At 40.0% G+C, this 20,545-nt stretch overlaps 1 protein-coding gene across 2 annotated transcripts; it reads left to right on the top strand.

Moving 5' to 3' along the window:
- The first annotated feature begins 6,190 nt into the window (after window positions 1–6,190).
- On the top strand, window positions 6,191–14,474 carry LOC108352824 (SMR1 protein-like). Of its 2 annotated transcripts, NM_001409039.1 has the most exons (3): window positions 6,191–6,265; window positions 9,330–9,399; window positions 13,374–14,474. In NM_001409039.1, the coding sequence occupies exons 2-3, from the start codon at window positions 9,342–9,344 to the stop codon at window positions 13,742–13,744; spliced, it is 429 nt and encodes a 142-aa protein (NP_001395968.1). In that variant the 5' UTR covers window positions 6,191–6,265; window positions 9,330–9,341; the 3' UTR covers window positions 13,745–14,474. The 2 variants fall into 2 exon arrangements, with proteins under 2 accessions (NP_001395968.1, XP_063128871.1); XM_063272801.1 differs by lacking the exon at window positions 6,191–6,265 and having other exon boundaries at window positions 9,329–9,399.
- Window positions 14,475–20,545: the final 6,071 nt, after the last annotated feature.

Below are 20,545 nucleotides of genomic sequence, written 5' to 3'. Positions count from 1 at the left end.
AGTAGAAACAAAAAGGACCATAGAAAGAATCAACAGAACCAAAAGTTGGTTCTTTGAGAAAATCAACAAGATAGATAAACCCTTAGCCAGACTAATGAGAGGACACAGAGTGTGTGTCCAAATTAACAAAATCAGAAATGAAAAGGGAGACATAACTACAGAATCAGAGGAAATTCCAAAAATCATAAGATCCTACTACAAAAGCCTATATTCAACAAAACTTGAAAATCTTCAGGAAATGGACAATTTCCTAGATAGATACCAGGTACGAAAGTTAAATCAGAAACAGATAAACCATGCAAACAACCCCATAACTCCCAAAGAAATAGAAGCAGTAATTAAAAGTCTCCCAACCAAAAAGAGCCTAGGTCCAGATAGGTTTAGTGCAAAATTCTATCAGACCTACAAAGAAGACCTCATACCAATACTATTCAAACTATATTACAAAATTGAAACAGATGGAGCACTACCGAATTCCTTCTATGAAGCCATAGTTACTCTTATACCTAAGACACAGAAAGAGAACTTCAGACCTATTTCCCTTATGAATATCGACGCAAAAATACTCAATAAAATTCTTGCAAACCAATCATTCATCAGGATCAAGTAGGCTTCATCCCAGACATGCAGGGATGGTTTAATATACGGAAAACCATCAACATAATCCACTAGATAAACAAACTGTAAGATAAAAACCACATGAACATTTCATTACATGCTGAGAAAGCTTGACAAAATTCAAGACTTCATGATAAAAGTCCTGGAAAGAATAGGAATTCAAGGCTTATACCTAAACAAAGTAAAAGCCATATACAGCAAACAAGTAGATAATATTAAAATAAATGGAGAAAAACTTGAAGCAATCCCACTAAAATCAGGGACTAGACAAGGCTGCCCACTTTCTCCCTACTTATTCAATATAGTTCTTGAAGTTCTAGCCAGAGCAATCAGACAACAAAAGGAGATCAAAGGGATACAGATTAGAAAGGAAGAAGTCAAAATATCACTCTTTGCAGATGACAGCATAGTATATTTAAATGATCCCAAAAGTTTCACGAGAGAACTACTGAACCTGATAACACCTTCAGCAAAGTGGCTGGGTATAAAATTAACTCAAATAAATCAGTAGCCTTCCTCCACACAAAAGTGAAACAAGCTGAGAAAGAAATTCGGGAAACGACACCCTTCATAATAGTCCCAAATAATATCAAATACCTCGGTGTGACTCTAACCAAGCAAGTGAAAGATCTGTATGATTAGAACTTCAAGTCTATGAAAAAAGAAATTGAAGAAGATCTCAGAAAATGGAAAGATCTCCCATGCTCATGGATTGGCAGGATTAGTACAGTGAAAATGGCCATTTTACCAAAAGCGATCTACAGATTTTATGCAATACTGATCAAAATAACAATCCAATTCTTCACAGAGTTAGACAGAAAAATTTGCAAATTCATCTGGAATAAAAAAAACCCAGGATAACTAAAACTATCCTCAAAAACAAAAGAACCTCCCTCCAGGGGAATCACTATCCCTGAACTCAAGCAGTATTACAGAGCAATAGTAATAAAAATTGTAGGGTATTGGAACAGAGACAGGCAAAAAGACCAGTGAAATAGAATTGAAGACCCAGAAAGGAGCCCCCACAACTATGGTCACTTGATTTTTGAAAAAGGAGCCAAAACCATCCAATGGAAAAAAGATAGCATTTCCAGCAAATGGTGCTGGTTCAACTTGAGGTCAGCATGTAGAAGAATGCAGATCGATCCATGCTTATCACCCTGTACAAAGCTTAAGTCCATGTGGATCAAGGACCTCCAAATCAAACCAGATACACTCAAACTAATAGAAGAAAAAGTGGGGAAGAATCTCAAACACATGGGCACTGGAGAAAATTTCCGGAAAAAAACACCAATGGCTTATACTCTAAGATCAAGAATCCACAAATGGGATCTCATAAAACTGCAAAGCTTCTCTAAGGCAAAGGATACTGTTGTTAGGACAAAATAGCAACCAACCGGGGGCTGGGGATTTAGCTCAGTGGTAGAGCACTTACCTAGGAAGCGCAAGGCCCTGGGTTCGGTCCCCAGCTCCAAAAAAAAAAGAAAAAAAAATAGCAACCAACAGATTGGGAAAAGATCTTTAACAATCCTACAATTGATAGAGGGCTTATTTCCATAATATACAAAGAACTCAAGAAGTTAGACCGCAGGGATACAAATAACCCTATTAAAATTAGAGTTCAGAACTAAACAAAGAATTCAAAACTGAGGAATGTCAAATGGCTGAGACACACCTAAAGAAATGCTGAACATCTTTAGTCATAAGGGAAATGCGAATCAAAACGACCCTGAGATTTTACCTCTCAACAGTGAGAATGGCTAAGAGCAAACTCTCAGGAGACAGCAAATGCTGGCGAGGATGTGGAGAAAGCCAACACTCTTTCATTGTTGGTGGGATTTCAGACTGGTACAATCATTTTGGAAATCAGTCTGGAGGTTCCTCAGAAAATTGGACATTGAACTACCTGACAGCCCAGCTATACCTCACTTGGGCATAAACCCAAAAGATGCTCCAACATATAACAAAGACACATGTTCCACTATGTTCATAGAAGCCTTATTTATAATATCCAGAAGCTGGAAAGAACCCAGATGCCCTTCAACAGAGGAATGGATACAGAAAATGTGGTACATCTACTCAATGGAATACTACTCAGCTATGAAAAACAATGAATTATGAAATTCAGATGCAAATGGAAATTATCATCCTGAGTGAGGTAACCCGATCACAGAATAATACACATGGTATACACTCATTGAATAGTGAATATTAGCCCAAATGCTCAAATTACACTACATACACAGAACAAGTGAAACTCAAGAATCATGACCAAAATGCAAATGTGTCACTCCTTCTTTTAAAGGGGAACAAGAATACCCTTGGAAGAGAAAAGGAAGGCAAAGTTTAGAACAGAGAGAAAAGGAAGGCCCATTAGGAGCATACCCCACATGTGGCCCATACATATACAGCCACCAAACTAGATAAGATGGATGAAGTAAAGAAGGGTAAACTGACAGGAACTGGATGTAGATTTCTCCTGAGACACAGCCAGAATACAGCAAATGCATAGGCAAATGCCAGCAGCAAAAAAGTGAACTGAGAATAGGACCTCCGTTGAAGGAATCGGAGAAAGGACTGAAAGAGTTTGAAGGGGTTTGAGACCCTATATAAACAAAAATGCCAGCCAACCACAGCTTCCAGGGACTAAGCCACTACCCAAAGACTACACATGGACTGACCCTGGACTCCAACCTCATAGGTAGCAATGAATAGCCTAGTAAGGGCACCAGTGGAAGGAGAAGGCCTTGGTCTTGCCAAGACTGAACCCCCAGTGAACGTGATTGTTGGGGTAAGGGCGGTAATGGAGGCAGGATGGGGAGAGGAACACCCATAGCAAAGGGTAGAGGAAGGGGTTAGGGGAATGTTGGCCTCCTAACTGTGAAAGGGAATAAAAATTGAAATGTACATATGAAATACCCAAGTGAATAATGATGGAATAAAAAAGAGTAGGGAAGCATTATACAGCATCTACTGCTGTCATCATTCTGACGATGCTACTCCGTACTGTGTTATTTGTATAAAGGTAATTTTTCCAGAACCCTTGTTCCAGAAGACACAGTGATCATTTAAGGGAAATACAACTCTAATATACAATCATGAAAAGAGATGAAAAGGTATAAGATACACCTTGAGTGTCAACCATCAACTAATTACTAATCACAGAACATGTTGGTATATATCAATACAGCAATTCCTGAAAATGAACGAATAGGATGTAACATTATATTGGACAAAACAAGTATGCTACATTCAGGGATTCATGCAAGTTTGCATGTAAAAGTCTCAACAAAATAGATTACATGTGTACAGCGCATGTTTGATTCTATCATGCACTGTTATATTCTATAGCAGCTATAGTACACAGCATTGATATTATTGTGGGAATTGTCACCAATCCTAACCTTGTTTAATGTGTGTAAGAACATATAAAACGTAAAGGAAATTGTACATGGTTTAAATGGAACCCTTGAATATCTATAATTCATGGCATGCACAAAAGCCCTAGGAAGAGGCCCCCAAAATTACCAAGGGACTGTGGGACTCAGAACCAAACTTTCATATAAACGTGCCTTTCTAAAGAAGCAATGAGGTCAAAATGAGATGGGGCATATATAGGAATTTAATTTACTTTTATTTTGATCTCTTTGTATTCTCTTTGATGACGATGCTCATTTCTGAAGAGAGAATTACACTATCTAAATCCACACCTCATACAATTCTAAAACCTGTGGGGAAGCAAATGAACCTGAAAGAGTATGGGAACTACGAACACTTTAACTACTCGGTTGATGCCACTACCTGCTTCCTGTTCTCTTAGGGACATGAACCCTTGTCCTTTACTCTTCTCCAAGACACCTTGCAGCCCTCCTCTTTATCCTCCTCTCCTACTAACCACCCAAGGAACCAGCACTGCAAGCCACCCTATGACAATGTGGAAGCCAATTCTGATGCTCCTACTATGGTTGCCATCACAACCGTTTCTGCTGCTTCCGTCAACTAATGTATAGATGCAAAAACAATCACACCTCCTAGCAACCTCAAGCCTGATACATCCACAAATGGTGTGGCAGCTGAGACTGTCTCAACTACCAAACATGACACTGCCCTCCAACTGAGGCAGGAGGCAATAACCCCATATGCTTTAGATAACATCACTCCAGCTTCTACAGACAGTATTCCAACAAATAAAGTAACAACACTCCAATCGCTACACTAGTTACCTCCAACAATGCTACATGAGACAAAATGCAACAGGTAGAGATTTCATCACTCTTACTGTGGGTGGCAGCACTACAGACAACTAGGATTCACAGCACTCTAAGGTCAGTATACCAACCTACAAGAAGACAGTGCAAACCGTTGTTTAAAAAAATGCTAACGTATTTCCTAATTAGATTTGGGGATGCATACTCACTGTATGTGTGAGATATATGTGTGCATGTATGCTTGTGTGACTTCAGATTCCTTTGTACAATCAATAGAAGTGAGGTGCACTTATTATCCTTTCCTTCTTTTTTTTAATTTGACTTTTTTATTTACATTACAAATGTTATTCTATTTCCCAGTTTCCAAACCATAAGCACCCATCCCATTCTCCCTCTCCCTTCTTTTATGAGGGTGATCCCCCTCTTCAACAATCCTCCTTCCTGACTCCCCATTGACTCCCCACTGACCTGCACTTTAGCAGTTTAGCCCAAGAAATGAAACGACACACTGCCCCAATTTTAAAAAAGAAAAAGTTATCACAAACATACAAAAACCTTAAGCCTAGTGGAAATACAAGTTCTGGGTTCACTACCAAGACTAAACATAAGCAGCTCTGGTAAGTCAACTTTGTATAAATGTGAGAAAAATACATGAGACCATATGGGTAAAATCCTGCAAATTCAAAAGTATAACATCACTTCATTATTTAAGATACCCAGATTATCTAAGAAGATGAGTCATTCATTGTAGAAACTATGGGTGGTATTAGCATAGTATCCTGAAGAAAGAGGGGGAGAGGACAGAGAGGGAGAATGAGAGGGGGGGAGGTTGGAGAGGGAGAGGGAGAGAGAGAGAGAGAATATGTGACTGTAATATAGCAATAGAGTATCATGTATTCAGTAGTGATTTTAATGCTCTTTCTCATTTATCTTACTAAATGTTCTTTTATACTCATTAGAAAATTTAGTTTTTTAAGTGTTGGTACTTACCATGTAACATTATTTTTAAGATGACATAGCAAATATCATGAGACTAACAAAGAAGAAAAGATGTCATATAAAATAATCACAATGAACAATTCATCTCTTTTTTCCCTTGAAGAATATGTCCCTACTGTCCCCCTGAATTTATCTGAAACGACATCACATTTTGACTCACTGTACAGCTTCCCAAGGAAGCTTCAAACAAGAGTGAGTGAGGATATTCAGAAATGATAAAACTGCAGGAACAGACTGCCAACTTGGCAAGGATGCTTCCTGTCTGTGAAGCATCAGCCGAAGTTGATTTATCTTCCAACTGTGTCTCTTTATTGCCAATGAAATTGTCCTACAACATATATAAGAGCTGAGACGTCTGGTCCTCCGTATTCCACCACTCAAAATTAACTGACCAGAGAGCTTCTGACCAGCACATTTCCCTGCTTAGAAGTTTCTCCAAGGTAGGAACCTGGGAATATGAAGCCCTTTCACTTCGTGTTAAAAGTTGCCCATCATTCAGAGGGAGCATTTCAGTGGGATGCTTATAAGATATTCTTGTTTTATCACTGTGAGAATAAGTACCTACATGATTCCATGAGTCATAAAATACATCACATTTCGAAAACTTATGCAAGCAACAGAACAGTATTCATGTTGATCACTTAGGATAGTGAGTTCACCAAAGTCTGAAATTCCCTTTTCTCCATCCTGTACCCTATGGTTCTTTCACATTCTTAATAAGGAACAACTCTCACATGTATTCTGAAAGAAAATTATTCCATCTAATTTTGCTCATGCTTTTTTTCTTTTTTTTTTTGCTCCATTTTTATTAAATTGAGTGTTTCTTATTTACATTTGAATTGTTATTGCCATTCCTGGTTTCCAGGCACACATCCCCCTAACCCCTCCCCCTCCCTTCTATATGGGTGTTCCCCTCCCTATTCTCCCCCATTACTGCCCTCTCCCCAACCATCATGTTCACTGGCTGTTCAGTCTTGGCAGGACCAAGGACTTCCCCATTCGCCGGTGCCCTTACTAGGCTATTCATTGCTACCTATGCAGTTGGAGCCCAGGGTCAGTCCATGTATAATTTTGGGTAGTGGCTTAGTCCCTAGAAACTCTGGTTGGTCGGCATTGTTGTTCATATGGGGTCTCAAGCCCCTTCAAGCTCTTTCAGACTTTCTCTGATTCCTTCAATGGGGGTCCCGTTCTCAGTTCAGTGGTTTAATGACGGCATTCACCTATGTATTTGCCATATTCTGGCTGTGTCTCTTAGGAGAGATCTACATCCAGTTCCTGTCAGTTTGTACTTCTTTGCTTCATCCATCTTATCTAGTTTGGTAGCTGTATATGTATGGACCACATGTGTGGTAGGCTCTGAATGGGCGTTCCTTCAGTCTCTGTTCTAAGCTTTGCCTCCCTATACCCTCCCAAGGGTATTCTTGTTCGCCTTTTAAAGAAGGAGTGAAATATCCACATTTTGGACATGATTCTTGAATTTCACATGTTCTGTGCATCTAGGGTAACTCGAGCATTTGGGCTAATAGCCACTTATCAATGAGTGCATACCATGGGTGTTTTTCTGTGAATGGGTTATCACTCAGGATGATAATTTCCAGTTCCATCCATTTGCATATGAATTTCATAAAGTCATTGTTTTTCATAGCTGAATAGTATTCCATTGTGTAGATGTACCACATTTTCTGTATCCATCCCTCTGTTGAAGGGCATCTAGGTTCTTTCCAGCTTCTGGCTATTATAAATAAGGCTGCTATGAACATAGTGGAGCATGTGTCTTTGTTATATGTTGGGGCTTCTTTTGGGTATATGCCCAAGAGAGGTATAGCTGGGCCTTCAGGTAGTGCAGTGACCTATTTTCTGAGGAACCTCCACACTGATTTCCAGAATGGTTGTACCAGTCTGTAATCCCACCAACAATGGAGGAGTGTTCCTCTTTCTCCACATCCTCACCAGCATCTGCTGTCACCTGAGTTTTTGGTCTTAGCCATTCTCACTGGTTTGAGGGGGAATCTCAGAGTTGTTTTGACTTGCATTTCCCTTATGACTAAAGATGTTGAACATTTCTTTAGGTGCTTCTCAGCCATTTGGCATTCCTCAGCTTTGAATTCTTTGTTTAGCTCTGAACCCCATTTTTAATAGGGTTATTTGTCTCCCTGCTGTCTAACTTCATGAGTTCTTTGTATATTATGGATATAAGCCCTCTATCAATTGTAGGATTGGTAAAGATCTTTTCCCAATCTGTTGGTTGCTGTTTTGTCCTAACAACAGTGTCCTTTGCTCTAGAGAAGCTTTGCAGTTTTATGAGATCCCATGATTCTTGATCTTACAACATAAGCCATTGGTGTTTTTTTCCAGAAATTTTCTCCAGTGCCCATGTGTTCGAGATTCTTTCCCACTTTTTCTTCTATTAGTTTGAGTGTATCTGGTTGGATGTGGAGGTCCTTGATCCACTTGAACTTATGCTTTGTGCAGGGTGATAAGAATTGATCGATCTGCATTCTTCTACATGCTGACCTCCAGTTGAACCAGCACCATTTGCTGAAAATGCTCTTTTTTCCATTGGATGGTTTTGGCTCCATTGTCAAAAATCACGTTACCATAGTTGTGTGGGTTCATTTCTGGGTCTTCATTTCTATTCCACTAGTCTATTTGCCTGTCTCTGTACCAATACCATACAGTTTTTATCATTATTGCTCTGTAATACTGCTTGAGTTCAGGGATAGTGATTCCCCAGGAAATTCTTTTATTGTCAAGTATAGTTTTAGTCTTAATCTTCATATAAAATATAGATTAGGAAACCTGAAATGGGACATTTGCTCATAATGCCTAGTGAGAAACTGTTCCTAATATTTTTTCCAGGGTTGCTTTTTTTTCAGCTCCCACATTTAAAACATCAACAGGGTTAAAAAAAGTTTACTGATCACTGTGTACAGTGCTGTGTAGGAAGAAGTCAGGCCATCTTGCTACAGAAATTTACCACAACCCTTGAGACAACTGGGAAGAAAATGAACCTAAATTATTGTTTGTTCTGTCCTAGTTACTGATGGAAAACAGTTGCAAACTAGAAAGCAGAAATGAGAACATTTGTTGTACATAAAAATGGCCCAGTGTACTGTTAAAATGATTCAATGTATTAAGTCATGCTTTCATAGAAAGTAAATAGAAATGAACAAATAAAAACTATACATCTCTAAATGATAAATGAAAATGATTAATGTTAAGTCAAAAAAGCTCTGCTTTTTAAATCCTCTATTGCTCAGACTCTAAAAGGTGTTACATTTTCCCTCCATCAGTTCAAAACTCAAAAATGGAAACTAGCCCTATCATTTCAGAATCAAATATTATGAGCTGACTATATAATGCCACTAATGCTCAGTGTAAGATAAGAATCAAAAATTATATTAAGATAAACTGCAGTACTTATATATCATGTGTTAGGACATGTTCCAAAATCCCATTTTATTTTAAAAAGTAATGCTAACCACCCATTATGTTTCTTTTCAGGGGCTACCAAAGATGAAGCCACTGTATTTGATCTTTGGCCTCTGGATTCTTATAGTATGCTTCCCGGTGAGTATTAATTGTGCCTACCACAAACCTTCACATTCCCTTATTAAATTTATATCAGATATTTTAACTTTATTTATCTGCATTTCCTAATATATATGAGCTGCAAATTACTGATGAAAAGACAAACAAGTGATTGAATTTCCACTTCAAAAATCTGTATCAATTTAAAAAACACAGATATTATAATAAATTATTACAAAAATAACAGATGTGCCCAAGAAGGTTTTCCACTGCATAATATCAAGGTCAATATCAGGATGCCCAAAAGGAAATAAAAAATAATCAGCAAATTCTTTGTTGCATTAGACATAAAAAAAGTGTGAACTATTTTTCCAGGAGTTTATGCCTAGGTAATTAACAAGAAAATTCTGAATGACCTTGCAGGCAGAGATCAACACTGAAAATGAAATACCTTGTATCAAATGTCTGCCTTTAGTCAATGAACTAATAAGTTACGAAAAGCACTCATAACATAGATGTGCCCTGAAATAATATAGTTCATCGATAATGCAAATAAAATTTATATGGGCTATTAGGGAAAAGAGGACTGTAAGGGGTCATAAGACTTGAATAGGCCATATATGCCTGACCTTTCCTACAGAGATGCAAAGAAAGTATGTAGTCAGAGTAAAAGCAGGCAGTGTGAGGATATGAGGAGCAAGGTCTTTAAAGAAGAAATAATGTTAATTGATATTCATTTTCTCAGGAATGTCTTTATTCTCTCTGCACTTTAGTTAAGAGTGAGGAAAAAGGTTCCGTTTAGGATTTTAAAATGTCATTATAATAATAAAAATAAAAATCAGAAAAGTTGAGAGAGCCTGAGAACATGCAAAACAGAACTGAGGAGCAGGTGCAAAGTTCTGGGATAGTGTTTGGTGACTGGACGTACGTGTGGTCATTTTCTAAAGGAAGTGTGCTAGTTTAATGTTACAGTTGCAGAGTAAAATAAAAAAACAAAAGTCAAGTCCCCAAGGAAACAAGGGAGAAGTGAGTCTCTTCACTCATAAGTGACTTTACAGGCCCCTGACCTAGACAGCAAAGTTTATTCCTACCTGCTGCAACCCCTTGGTGAAGTGAGAGGGGAGCCATCTGCAGGTAAATATGGGGGGTTAGGGTGAGGTAGAAAGCTGAGAGAAAGAAAGTTGGTGTCACTTTTTGAATAGGCTGTTTACTCAGCAAATTCCTGTGAAGCTTCCTGGTGAGAAGTCCCAGTCACCTGATGTTTTCTAAGACAGCTTTTGTCTGCTTCTTTCCCACATTCCACAAAACAACCAACCAAAGAGTAAACATGGAGGGAACCTATGACTCCAGCTGCATATGTACCAGAGGATGGCCTTGACTGACATCAATGGGAGGGGAGGCCCTTGGTTCTGTGAACACTGCATGCCCCAATGTAGGGAAGTTCAGGGTGGGAAGGTGGGAGAGTTTGGGAAGGACCTTAGGGGATTTCACCAGTCTTATACCCACCCATCTTGAGTCAAGGCTAGACCAAGTTCCATATGCCTCAGGTCAAGGCTAAGCTAGGCAAAGTTCCACTCACCAGCACAAGTCTTGGAAGGTCCTGGCTGATAGTCACCTGACCTTCTGGGAAGTCCCAGAGTTCAAATGCCTGTCATGATCTGCCCTTGCTTCCTAAACAATAGATTTAAAGGTTTGAACTGTAAACTTGCTGATATAACCTGTGCCCCTAAAAAGTATTAAAACTGCTTGTAATATCTATTTGGGATTGCCTTTTAGTCATATGCCTTGAAGCACTAATTGAGGATGGATGCACTGGAAAATAAACACTTGATTTTGCATTTAAAAAAAGAAAGAAAGTAAGTTGGTGTCAACTTGGAATGTTATAAATCACTAAAATACTGGAGAATGGTGACATAAGAAACTAGAGAGGAATGCAAGGCAGTGCCTAGGCCAAAATCTGGCCATAAACTGTCTTTGGGATCTTCTACCACTGCTCACAATATTTACCTTTAAGTGACACATTTTTTGGGTTACGTTAAACTGTAGATTTGCAGAAGGCAATGTGTCAGATGACAAATTAGGGAAAGAACACAGGAAATGAGTGAATGAATGGGGAATCTCTCCAAAATGTGATCTAGAGACAAGCTGGACTTAGATTCAGCAGCACAAAAACAAGAGAACATACTGTCCCTCTACTTGACATGGCCCTTTATGTTCTAGAGTCTTCCCACCTCATTTCAAAGACTTCCCTGACACTGCACCAATACTTAACCTTTCAACTTTACAAAAACTCCAACTTCCTAATGAATTATTTCCTTCATTGCTTTTCAGCTGTGATTATTTTTAATATTGAACCTGAGGAAAAATCACTAAACTGGGTATTAGCATAACAAGTGAGACACTGAGTGCTCTACAAGTGCTGGACCAAAACAAGCACTGCCTAGACAACTAAGCAACATTAAATAACTCACAGCAAATGAACACCTAATACGCTTAAGGTATGAATCTCAATATCACACAACAAATCATATGAATCTAGGATATGGACACACATATGCATGTCATTTTCTAAAGCACAAAAAAACAGAGTTTTATATAGGAATGCAGGTGATAGAGGATACAACCACAGCAATTACATTACAGAGACAAATAATCTCCCTCACTCTGGCCAATATTTGACACATCTTGTATTGTAACTACACAGTCCACATAGGCACATGAGACTGTTCTCGACCTCCCTAATGCTGGAATAAACTTATTTCTAAAAGTACAAACTCTGAAACAGGTTTTGAAAGTGGATTTAAAACTCAGAACAATTGTAACTTCTTAAGTGACAGAGACATTTCCCAATAGGTCTGACGACTACTTCCATTAGGGATTCATTTCAGTGACCACATTTACGAAGAGCCAACTTAAGGGTTTGTTCATAATATTTTCATTCCATTCAACGACATCTAAGCTTTCACCGAGAACCTGTATGCTCACAACAAAAGGGGAAACACATTCTCTGGGTATCTTTGAAGAATTTTACTTTAAAAAAAGTAACAGGTTTTACTTGCTGCAAAATAAATTACCATAAATTAGAACTGTAAGAAGCCTGTTGTCATAGCAAAGTCTACCCGTGGCATAGACATGTCCTCCTCTCAGGTGAATCAAGAGGCAGAAGAGGAACCTGGAAGGCAGCTCAATCCTCATCCCAAGGGTAGTATCATCCCACACTTCAAAAAATTCCATCCCGTATCACAGCACATAATTGTAATGTACAGTCATGTGAACACACAAAATTAAAATAAGATGCCCGCTTGAGTGGCCCCAATTTTGCTTATTAAAGTTGCATTGACATGAAGTAACAAGCTTCTGTGTTCCTGTGGATTTTCATATTCTAAGTGGCTGGATTTTCCCTGATCTCAAACTAGTCTCCCCCAACCCAGGTCCATGATCACCTTACACACACTGGATTAGTTTACTCAGTATCGTTCTTTTTCAGTTAAATTGAATCCCAACCAGTTTCCCTTACAAGTTTAATTTTTGATTTTAAAACAAATATAATATGAAAATTTAAGAAACACGGTGGAACTAGAAAATGTAGGAAGCCCTGTAATCAGAAAGCAAATACCATGTACTCTCCTTCACTTCATAGACTGTAAGGACAGTGAGTGTATCCAGGTCGGGGTAAAGACCTAGAGAGTACAATGGAGCCATGATCAGCATGCCTGCTTTTGGCAGTCATGAGCCTGAGGCTATCTGATCTCACATAACCAAATGCCATCTGTATTTGGAACCTTTATTGTATGTCGAAATGTTTTCCTGTAACTTGAAATCTCTAACTTCTTCTGTTTCAAGTGATACAGAATTTTTTAAAAAGACATGGCTGAAAACTCAGGCTGGCACGTATATTTGGGGATGAGGACTTCTAGAAGTCATCTAAAATTATACCTTGCCCAAAAAGTGTATATGCTACAATTCTCTGCGAAGTATCTAATTTAAATTTCTTTATTTTCTTTGTCACACAGTAAGGTGAGGGTGACAGAGGCCAGAGGAGACAACATAATCCTAGAAGACAACAAGATCCTTCAACTCTTCCTCATCATCTCTGTCTTCAGCCCAATGGTGTGCAAATGAGACTAACAAGAAATTTACCCCCTAGTACAATAACAGTTGATCCACCTCCTTTTCTTGTTTGTATTCCTGGTTTTATCAGTGGAGCAGTATTCAATCAACTAGGTACAACTGAATATCATTATCAGTGTCAGCTAACTGCTCCAGACCCTAGATCTCTAAGCAATCCTCCTAATCAACTTCATACCACAGAACAAGCAAATACAAAAACAGATGACAAAATCTCCAACACTACTGCGACTACCCAAAATTCCACTGATACTTTTTGAAGGTGGTGGCAAATAATAAATTCCTTTTGGCAGTTAGAATAGCATAAATCAAAACACTGTGTAATTTTGGGAGAAATAATCTTGAAAGGCTTGAGAAACAACCTTTACCCACGGATTATAGAACATGACAATAAAGAGCTGAGCAGCATTACACAGCATCTCCTGTTGTCCTCATTGTGACGACGCACCACCTACTGTGTTATTTGTATAAAAGTAATCCTTCCAGAAACCTTGTTCCAGAAGGCACAGTGGTCATTTTGGGAAATACAACTGTAATGTACAATCATGAGAACAGAAAAAATAAAATAGGATGCCCCCTTGAGTGTCAACCATGAAATAATTAATAACTACAGACCATGATGTATATATTAAAAGTATTTCTCCACACAGCATGTTCCTAGAAATTATTGAGTAGAATAGTATCATTACATTTGACCCAATGAGTGTTTTACCTCAATGCATTCACACAATTTTACATGAAAAAGACTTAAAAATATATTACATGTGTATACAGCATTTTCTATTCAGACATGATTCCTTTAAAATCTAGTGCACCTATCTTACACAGCATTCATATCATCAGTGAACTATCACAAATTCAAGGTTTGGTTAATGTGTATAAGAACCAATAAAATTTAAAAGAAAATTATATATCATTTTAGATGAAGTACTTGAATATATACAACTTATAAAGTCAACAAATGCTCTAGAAATAGATCCTGAAAGTTACCAAGGGACTACGGGGGTTACAAATAAACATTAACATAAACTTTCAATTTTAAGAAGAAGTCTATTCCAAGAAAATCAAAATGAGATGAGGCATATATTGGAATATAGGTGGCTTCTGTTATGCTGTGTTCGTATCCTCTCTCTGAACACTTCACATTGCTGTAGAGAAAGTTGAATTATCTAAATCCACAACTCATAAAACCCTAAAACCTATGGGGAAGCAAATAAACCCGAACGACTCTGGGAATTCTGAAAACTCTATGGACTTGCCATGAGCCACTACCTGCTTCCTAGCTCTTTGAAACACAAACTCTTGTCCTTCACTCTTACACAATTGTTTTAGATACCCTCCTCTTCTTATTTCCCTCCTCTCCTACTAACCACTCAAGGAAGCAGCACTGCAAGGGACCCTCTAACAGTGTGGAAGCAACTTCTGCTCCTCCTATGATGATTGCTAACACAATGGCTTCTGCTGCTTCTATCAGCAAAGTTATAGATGCCAACACCATCACTCTTCCTAGCACCTCCAGCCTGATACTTCCACAAATGCTGTGGCAGCTGAAACTATCTCAACTACCAAAGATGACACTGTTGCAATTGAGGCAGTAACCTGATATGCTTCAGATAACATCACTCCAACTTCTATAGACAGTACTCCAGTGACTACAATTAACAATACTCCAACAGCTACACAAATTACCTTACACAATGTTGTAGTAAACAGCATGCAATAGGTAGAGATGTCATCATTCTTGCAATGGGTGACAGCACAACAGACAACTAGGATTCACAATGATCTAACATAGTCAATACAAGAAGACCATCAAGTACAGGACAGACCTACAGGAAGACAAGGCAAATCATAGTTTAAAAGAATTCTAATGTATTTTCTTACTAGATTTGGAGATGCATACACACTGTATGTGTGAGGTATATGTGTGCATGTGTGCTTGTGTGACAGCAGATTGCTTGGAACAATCAATGACAAGAAAAGAGACAGTGGGGTTTCTGCCTACTCCCAGAGCTGAGCCACTCCCACAGCTCTCTGAACCCAAATCCTGTGGGAAAGACAGCTGGAATCTCAGAAGGGCAGACAATCCTGAGAACTCAGAGGAGACAAATACTTCTGCCCACATTCCTGACCCAAGAGGAACCTAACTAGTACCCTCTGGATACAGGAACATAGGAGCAGTCAGTGGCAGAAACCAGAAATAAGTGGTCCCATTGCTCTCTGTACCAAAATCCAGTAGGAGAGAGAGCTGGACTCTCAGAAGAACAGACAATCCTGAGAGCTCAGAGGAGACAAATACTTATGCCTACATTCCTGACCCAAGAGGAACCTGCCTAGTGCTGTTTGTGCCCCCTGGGCATAGGAACCTAGGAGCTGTCAGGGACAGGAGACTTCTGGTTTCAGCCTGTGACTAGAGCAATGGCACTCCTGAGAGCAGAGAGAGGTAAGACCAACTCTTCTGCTCTAAGTGAACTACCTGGTGGTCTCAGGTCAAGAAAAGGCAGGAGGAGTTTGGGACACAAGACTTCGTGGAGAACTGGGCTCTGATGATGCCAAGTAGTCTTGGTTTCCATTGCTTAGGTTCCTGCACTTGTCTTTCGCCATCAGGTTGTCTGTGGTGTTAGCTTGTCTTGCTGTCTCTGACAGTGGCTTGATCCTCCTGTAAGCCTGTGTGTCAGCACTCCTGTAGACCTGTTTTCCTTCTGCCTGATCTGGAAACAGAGAGGTGCTCCTGGGTTCGTGTGTTCTGAAGCCTCCAAGTTGGTCGCTTAGAGCAGAGGAGTTGGTCCTACCTCTCCTCTCAGGTATGTCAGTACTTCTGACTACTAGATTTCAGCTCTGAGCTCAGGCAGAAACTGGAAGTGGCCTGCCTCTGACTGCTCCTGGGATTCTGTATCCAGAGGGCACTAGCCAGGTTGCCTTTGGGCTAGGAATGTGAGCAGAAGTGGAGGTCTCCTCTGAACTCTCAGGATTGTCTGCAAATCTGAGAGTGCAGCTCTCTCCGTCAGGATTTGGGTACAGAGAGCTATGGGAGCAGTTCAGCTCCAGGCACAGGCAGACACCACTGTGGAATGGATTCAATTCTCATGTATTTATATTTATATAGCAGTTAAAATGTATATAAATTTTAACTATATGAACCATTTGTTGTTTTGGGGTCCGTGGGCATGGAACTCAAGGACCTGCCAACAAAACCTAATGCAATAGATACTCTAGTCTCCCAAAGTGCCATACTAAGTGACTAAAGCATATAGATATCCTGAAAAACATTCTTGCTAGACCATATACAGTGATTAATGTTAGTTTTACAATTATAATCACCTCTTTTTCACCCTTTCCTTGACTCATGCCAGAGCTTCCCAAATGCCCTTCTTTGATCTCTCTAAAATTCACAGCCTCATATCTTATTAGCTTTTCTACATGTATTTCAAAATATATAAATATAACCTCCTCAGTCTCTGCACTGTAATATGTATGTTCATGGTCTAAGGGATGATGATTGTGGATTGGTTATCCAATTGCAAGGCTCTTCCCTGAGCCAAACAATTTGGTTACTGTCACCACCCCTTCGATGTCTGTATATCTTTGTCTACAATGGAGGCTTCAAGGGCTTTCCCCTTCCATGTTAAGATGACTACTGATGTCATCCTTTCCCAAGTCCTGCTTAGATGGCCACGTTGAAGAGACTTCATGAGTATAGAGTCTCTGCTGTTTCTAAGAAACCCAATTTCACAGAAAGCATCCCGTTCCTCTGGCACTTACAGTCTCTCATCTCCATCGTCTGCAATGAGCCCTGACTCTTACTTATAGGAGATGTACTATTTACGTTTCAGACATGACTGGGCAAGACAAAGGCTCTTTGTTTTCTGCATTGTGATCTATTTTGGTTTCCTGTAATGTTCTTCATAATTTAAAACAAAAAAGAAATTGTTTGATGATGGGGGAGAACTTCACTGACCTGTGTGTAGACAAGTTATACTAAGCATGTTTTTGGGATTACTGTGGATTACTAAAGCGATGGTTATTTGTTCTCCTCCAAAAATCCTGACTGCTGTAGCATTGGGCATTGACACAGATACAGTCTCAGACATTATTTCCCTCGTGTTGAATGGACATGAAGTCCAACTAAGCTCTTAGTTACCAAGTACATGTAGCACTATTGCACCTGCAGAATTACAATGCCTGGGTAATCATTAATGTGGTTCATAGGTATCATAGTTGAGTAAGTGTGTTGATTGTTTTCCTCCCTTGAAATCTTGCCTGCTACTCTGTGGAATAATGATGCTAGTACCGAGGGAAGGAATTCTTGGGTGACAGCATCTTGAAAACCTGACACTGAATGAGTATAGCTGTGCTGCTATGCAGAGGACACTGACAAGAGGAAAGTCTTTTCTCAATATTTAAGAAACCTAGAACACTGGTAATACTTACAATCTTAGAACCGATGAAAACAGACTCTACACATGTGGGGGGTGAGTTGTATATAAAATTCAGGGCACACACAGACACGGTGCCAAGTGCCACACGAAAAACTGCAGGGTTTAAGAAGAAACACATATTCAGGTCATCCTGTCAAAGAATGACAAATTTTTCTTTATTCATCAAATATATACCCCAAGTTCACCCAGTGGAAAATTCCAAGAAGTACAGTGGGAAAGCTGGCTTAAATCCTCAGGCATAGAGAACAAAGCACAAAAGACAGGAACAAATTATCACCCAGGTATACCACCCAGGTGTGTCTCTACAGGGCCAGGGCATTCTTTGTTAGGAACAAAAGGATTCTACATGCATCAGCAGGGCTTCAGCTGGGGTCAAACGCTTCAGTGGACCCAGGAGGATCAGACAAGTCCCCCTTTTTCATTTTTTATTAAACAGCTCCTGATTTAGGACACTTTGGGGTGGCAAACACTTGCCTGTCTATTGAAAAGCTCTACCAGTCTCAGAGCTTCCTATTTTAAGGGGATTGGTCCCACAGAGTTGCCTATCTTTGGCTAACTCCTTCTGGTAAAGGGTGAGCCAGTTTGGGACAGAGGGAATTTCTCCTACCAAGGAGAGCAACACCTGCTTAGTTGCTGAGCAGGACTAGGGGTGCTGTTTGTGCTTGTGATTAGAATCACAAGGCCAATTACTGAGGTGCCCAAGGTCTATACCACTGAGGGCCATAACACCTAGGGCTATTGTCAAGCAGTTCCTATAAGAGTACTGACTGTTGATTTAAATTTAGAATTCCTAATTGTCAGCAACTTCTCCTGAAAGTTTACCCACTGTATTTACCTAAACATCAGATCGGAGGAGGGCAATCCCAGACACTGAAGACACTGTGGCTGCAACAGCAATGGATGCTTCAATAGCAGCAAAGATGTCAAAGTCTTTTCCATGACAGTTCAGAATCAGCTGAGCTTCTCCAGAATGGCTGGCAGGCAATGGAACCATGCCTGAGAACCGTATAACCTGGGAACAGTTCCCTGGTCCCCAGCAGCCTCACAAAGATGGCATTCCTGCGAAGACTCCAGAATTAGCACCATTTGGGTAACACCAAGATCATCAAACCATTGTTCCAAACGTATAAATCTTTTTGAATCCTCAATACATTAATATTTTTGCTAAGTGATCAACATAAGTAACTGTTAAATTCTTGGCTCGAAACACAAATGAGATTAATTAAAAAGCTGTACCACGCCCAAACCCCGCGGGATAGAGACCTCACCGCCTGGTCAGGTGGGCACTCCTGAGGCTGCAGAGTGGAGGAGACCACCAACACTGCCCACCCCTGCTCACATCCCTGGCCCAAGAGGAAACTGTATAAGGCCTCTGAGTTACCGTAGGGGAGGGCCCAGGAGCGGCAGGACCCCTGCGCCTGAGACACCGCCGGAACCTGAAGGAAACAGACTGGATAAACAGTTCTCTGCACCCAAATCCCGTGGGAGGGAGAGCTAAACCTACAGAGAGGCAGACACGCCTGGAAAACCAGAAGAGATTGCACTCTGCACACATCCAGATGCCAGAGGAAAACACCAAATGCCATCTGGAACCCTACTGCACGGAAGCTCCCGGAAAGGGCGGCACAGATCTTCCTGGTTGCTGCCTCCACAGAGAGCTCATGGGCAGCACCCCGCGAGCAAACTTGAGCCTCGGGACCACAGGTAAGACCAACTTTTCTGCTGCAAGAGACCTGCCTGGTGAACTCAAGACACAGGCCCACAGGAACAGCTGAAGACCTGTAGAGAGGAAAAACTACACGCCAGAAAGCAGAACACTCTGTCCCCATAACTGGCTGAAAAAAAACAGGAAAACAGGTCTACAGCACTCCTGACACACAGGCTTATAGGACAGTCTAGCCTCTATCAGAAATACCAGAAGAAAGTAACACTAGAGATAATCTGATGGCGAGAGGCAAGCGCAGGAACCCAAGCAACAGAAACCAAGACTACACGGCACCATCGAAGCCCAATTCTCCCACCAAAATAAACATGGAATATCCAAACACACCAGAAAAGCAAGATCTAGTTTCAAAATCATTTTTGATCATGATGCTGGAGGACTTCAAGAAAGACGTGAAGAACTCCCTTAGAGAAACACAGGAAAACATTAATAAACAAGTAGAAGTCTACAGAGAGGAATCGCAAAAATCCCTGAAAGAATTCCAGGAAAACACAATCAAACAGTTGAAGGAATTAAAAATGGAAATAGAAGCAATCAAGAAAGAACACATGGAAACAACCCTGGATATAGAAAACCAAAAGAAGAGACAAGGAGCTGTAGATACAAGCTTCACCAACAGAATACAAGAGATGGAAGAGAGAATCTCGGGAGCAGAAGATTCCATAGAAATCATTGACTCAACTGTCAAAAATAATGTAAAGCAGAAAAAGCTACTGGTCCAAAACATACAGGAAATCCAGGACTCAATGAGAAGATCAAACCTAAGGATAATAGGTATAGAAGAGATTGAAGATTCCCAGCTCAAAGGACCAGTAAATATCTTCAACAAAATCATAGAAGAAAACTTCCCTAACCTAAAAAAAGAGATACCCATAGGCATAAAAGAAGCCTACAGAATT

This window comes from Rattus norvegicus, chromosome 14 (assembly GCF_036323735.1).
Source record: "Rattus norvegicus strain BN/NHsdMcwi chromosome 14, GRCr8, whole genome shotgun sequence".
Lineage (NCBI taxonomy): Eukaryota > Metazoa > Chordata > Mammalia > Rodentia > Muridae > Rattus > Rattus norvegicus.
The sequence above is the reverse complement of the archived record's forward strand: the minus strand, read 5'-3'. Positions and strand labels throughout refer to the sequence as shown.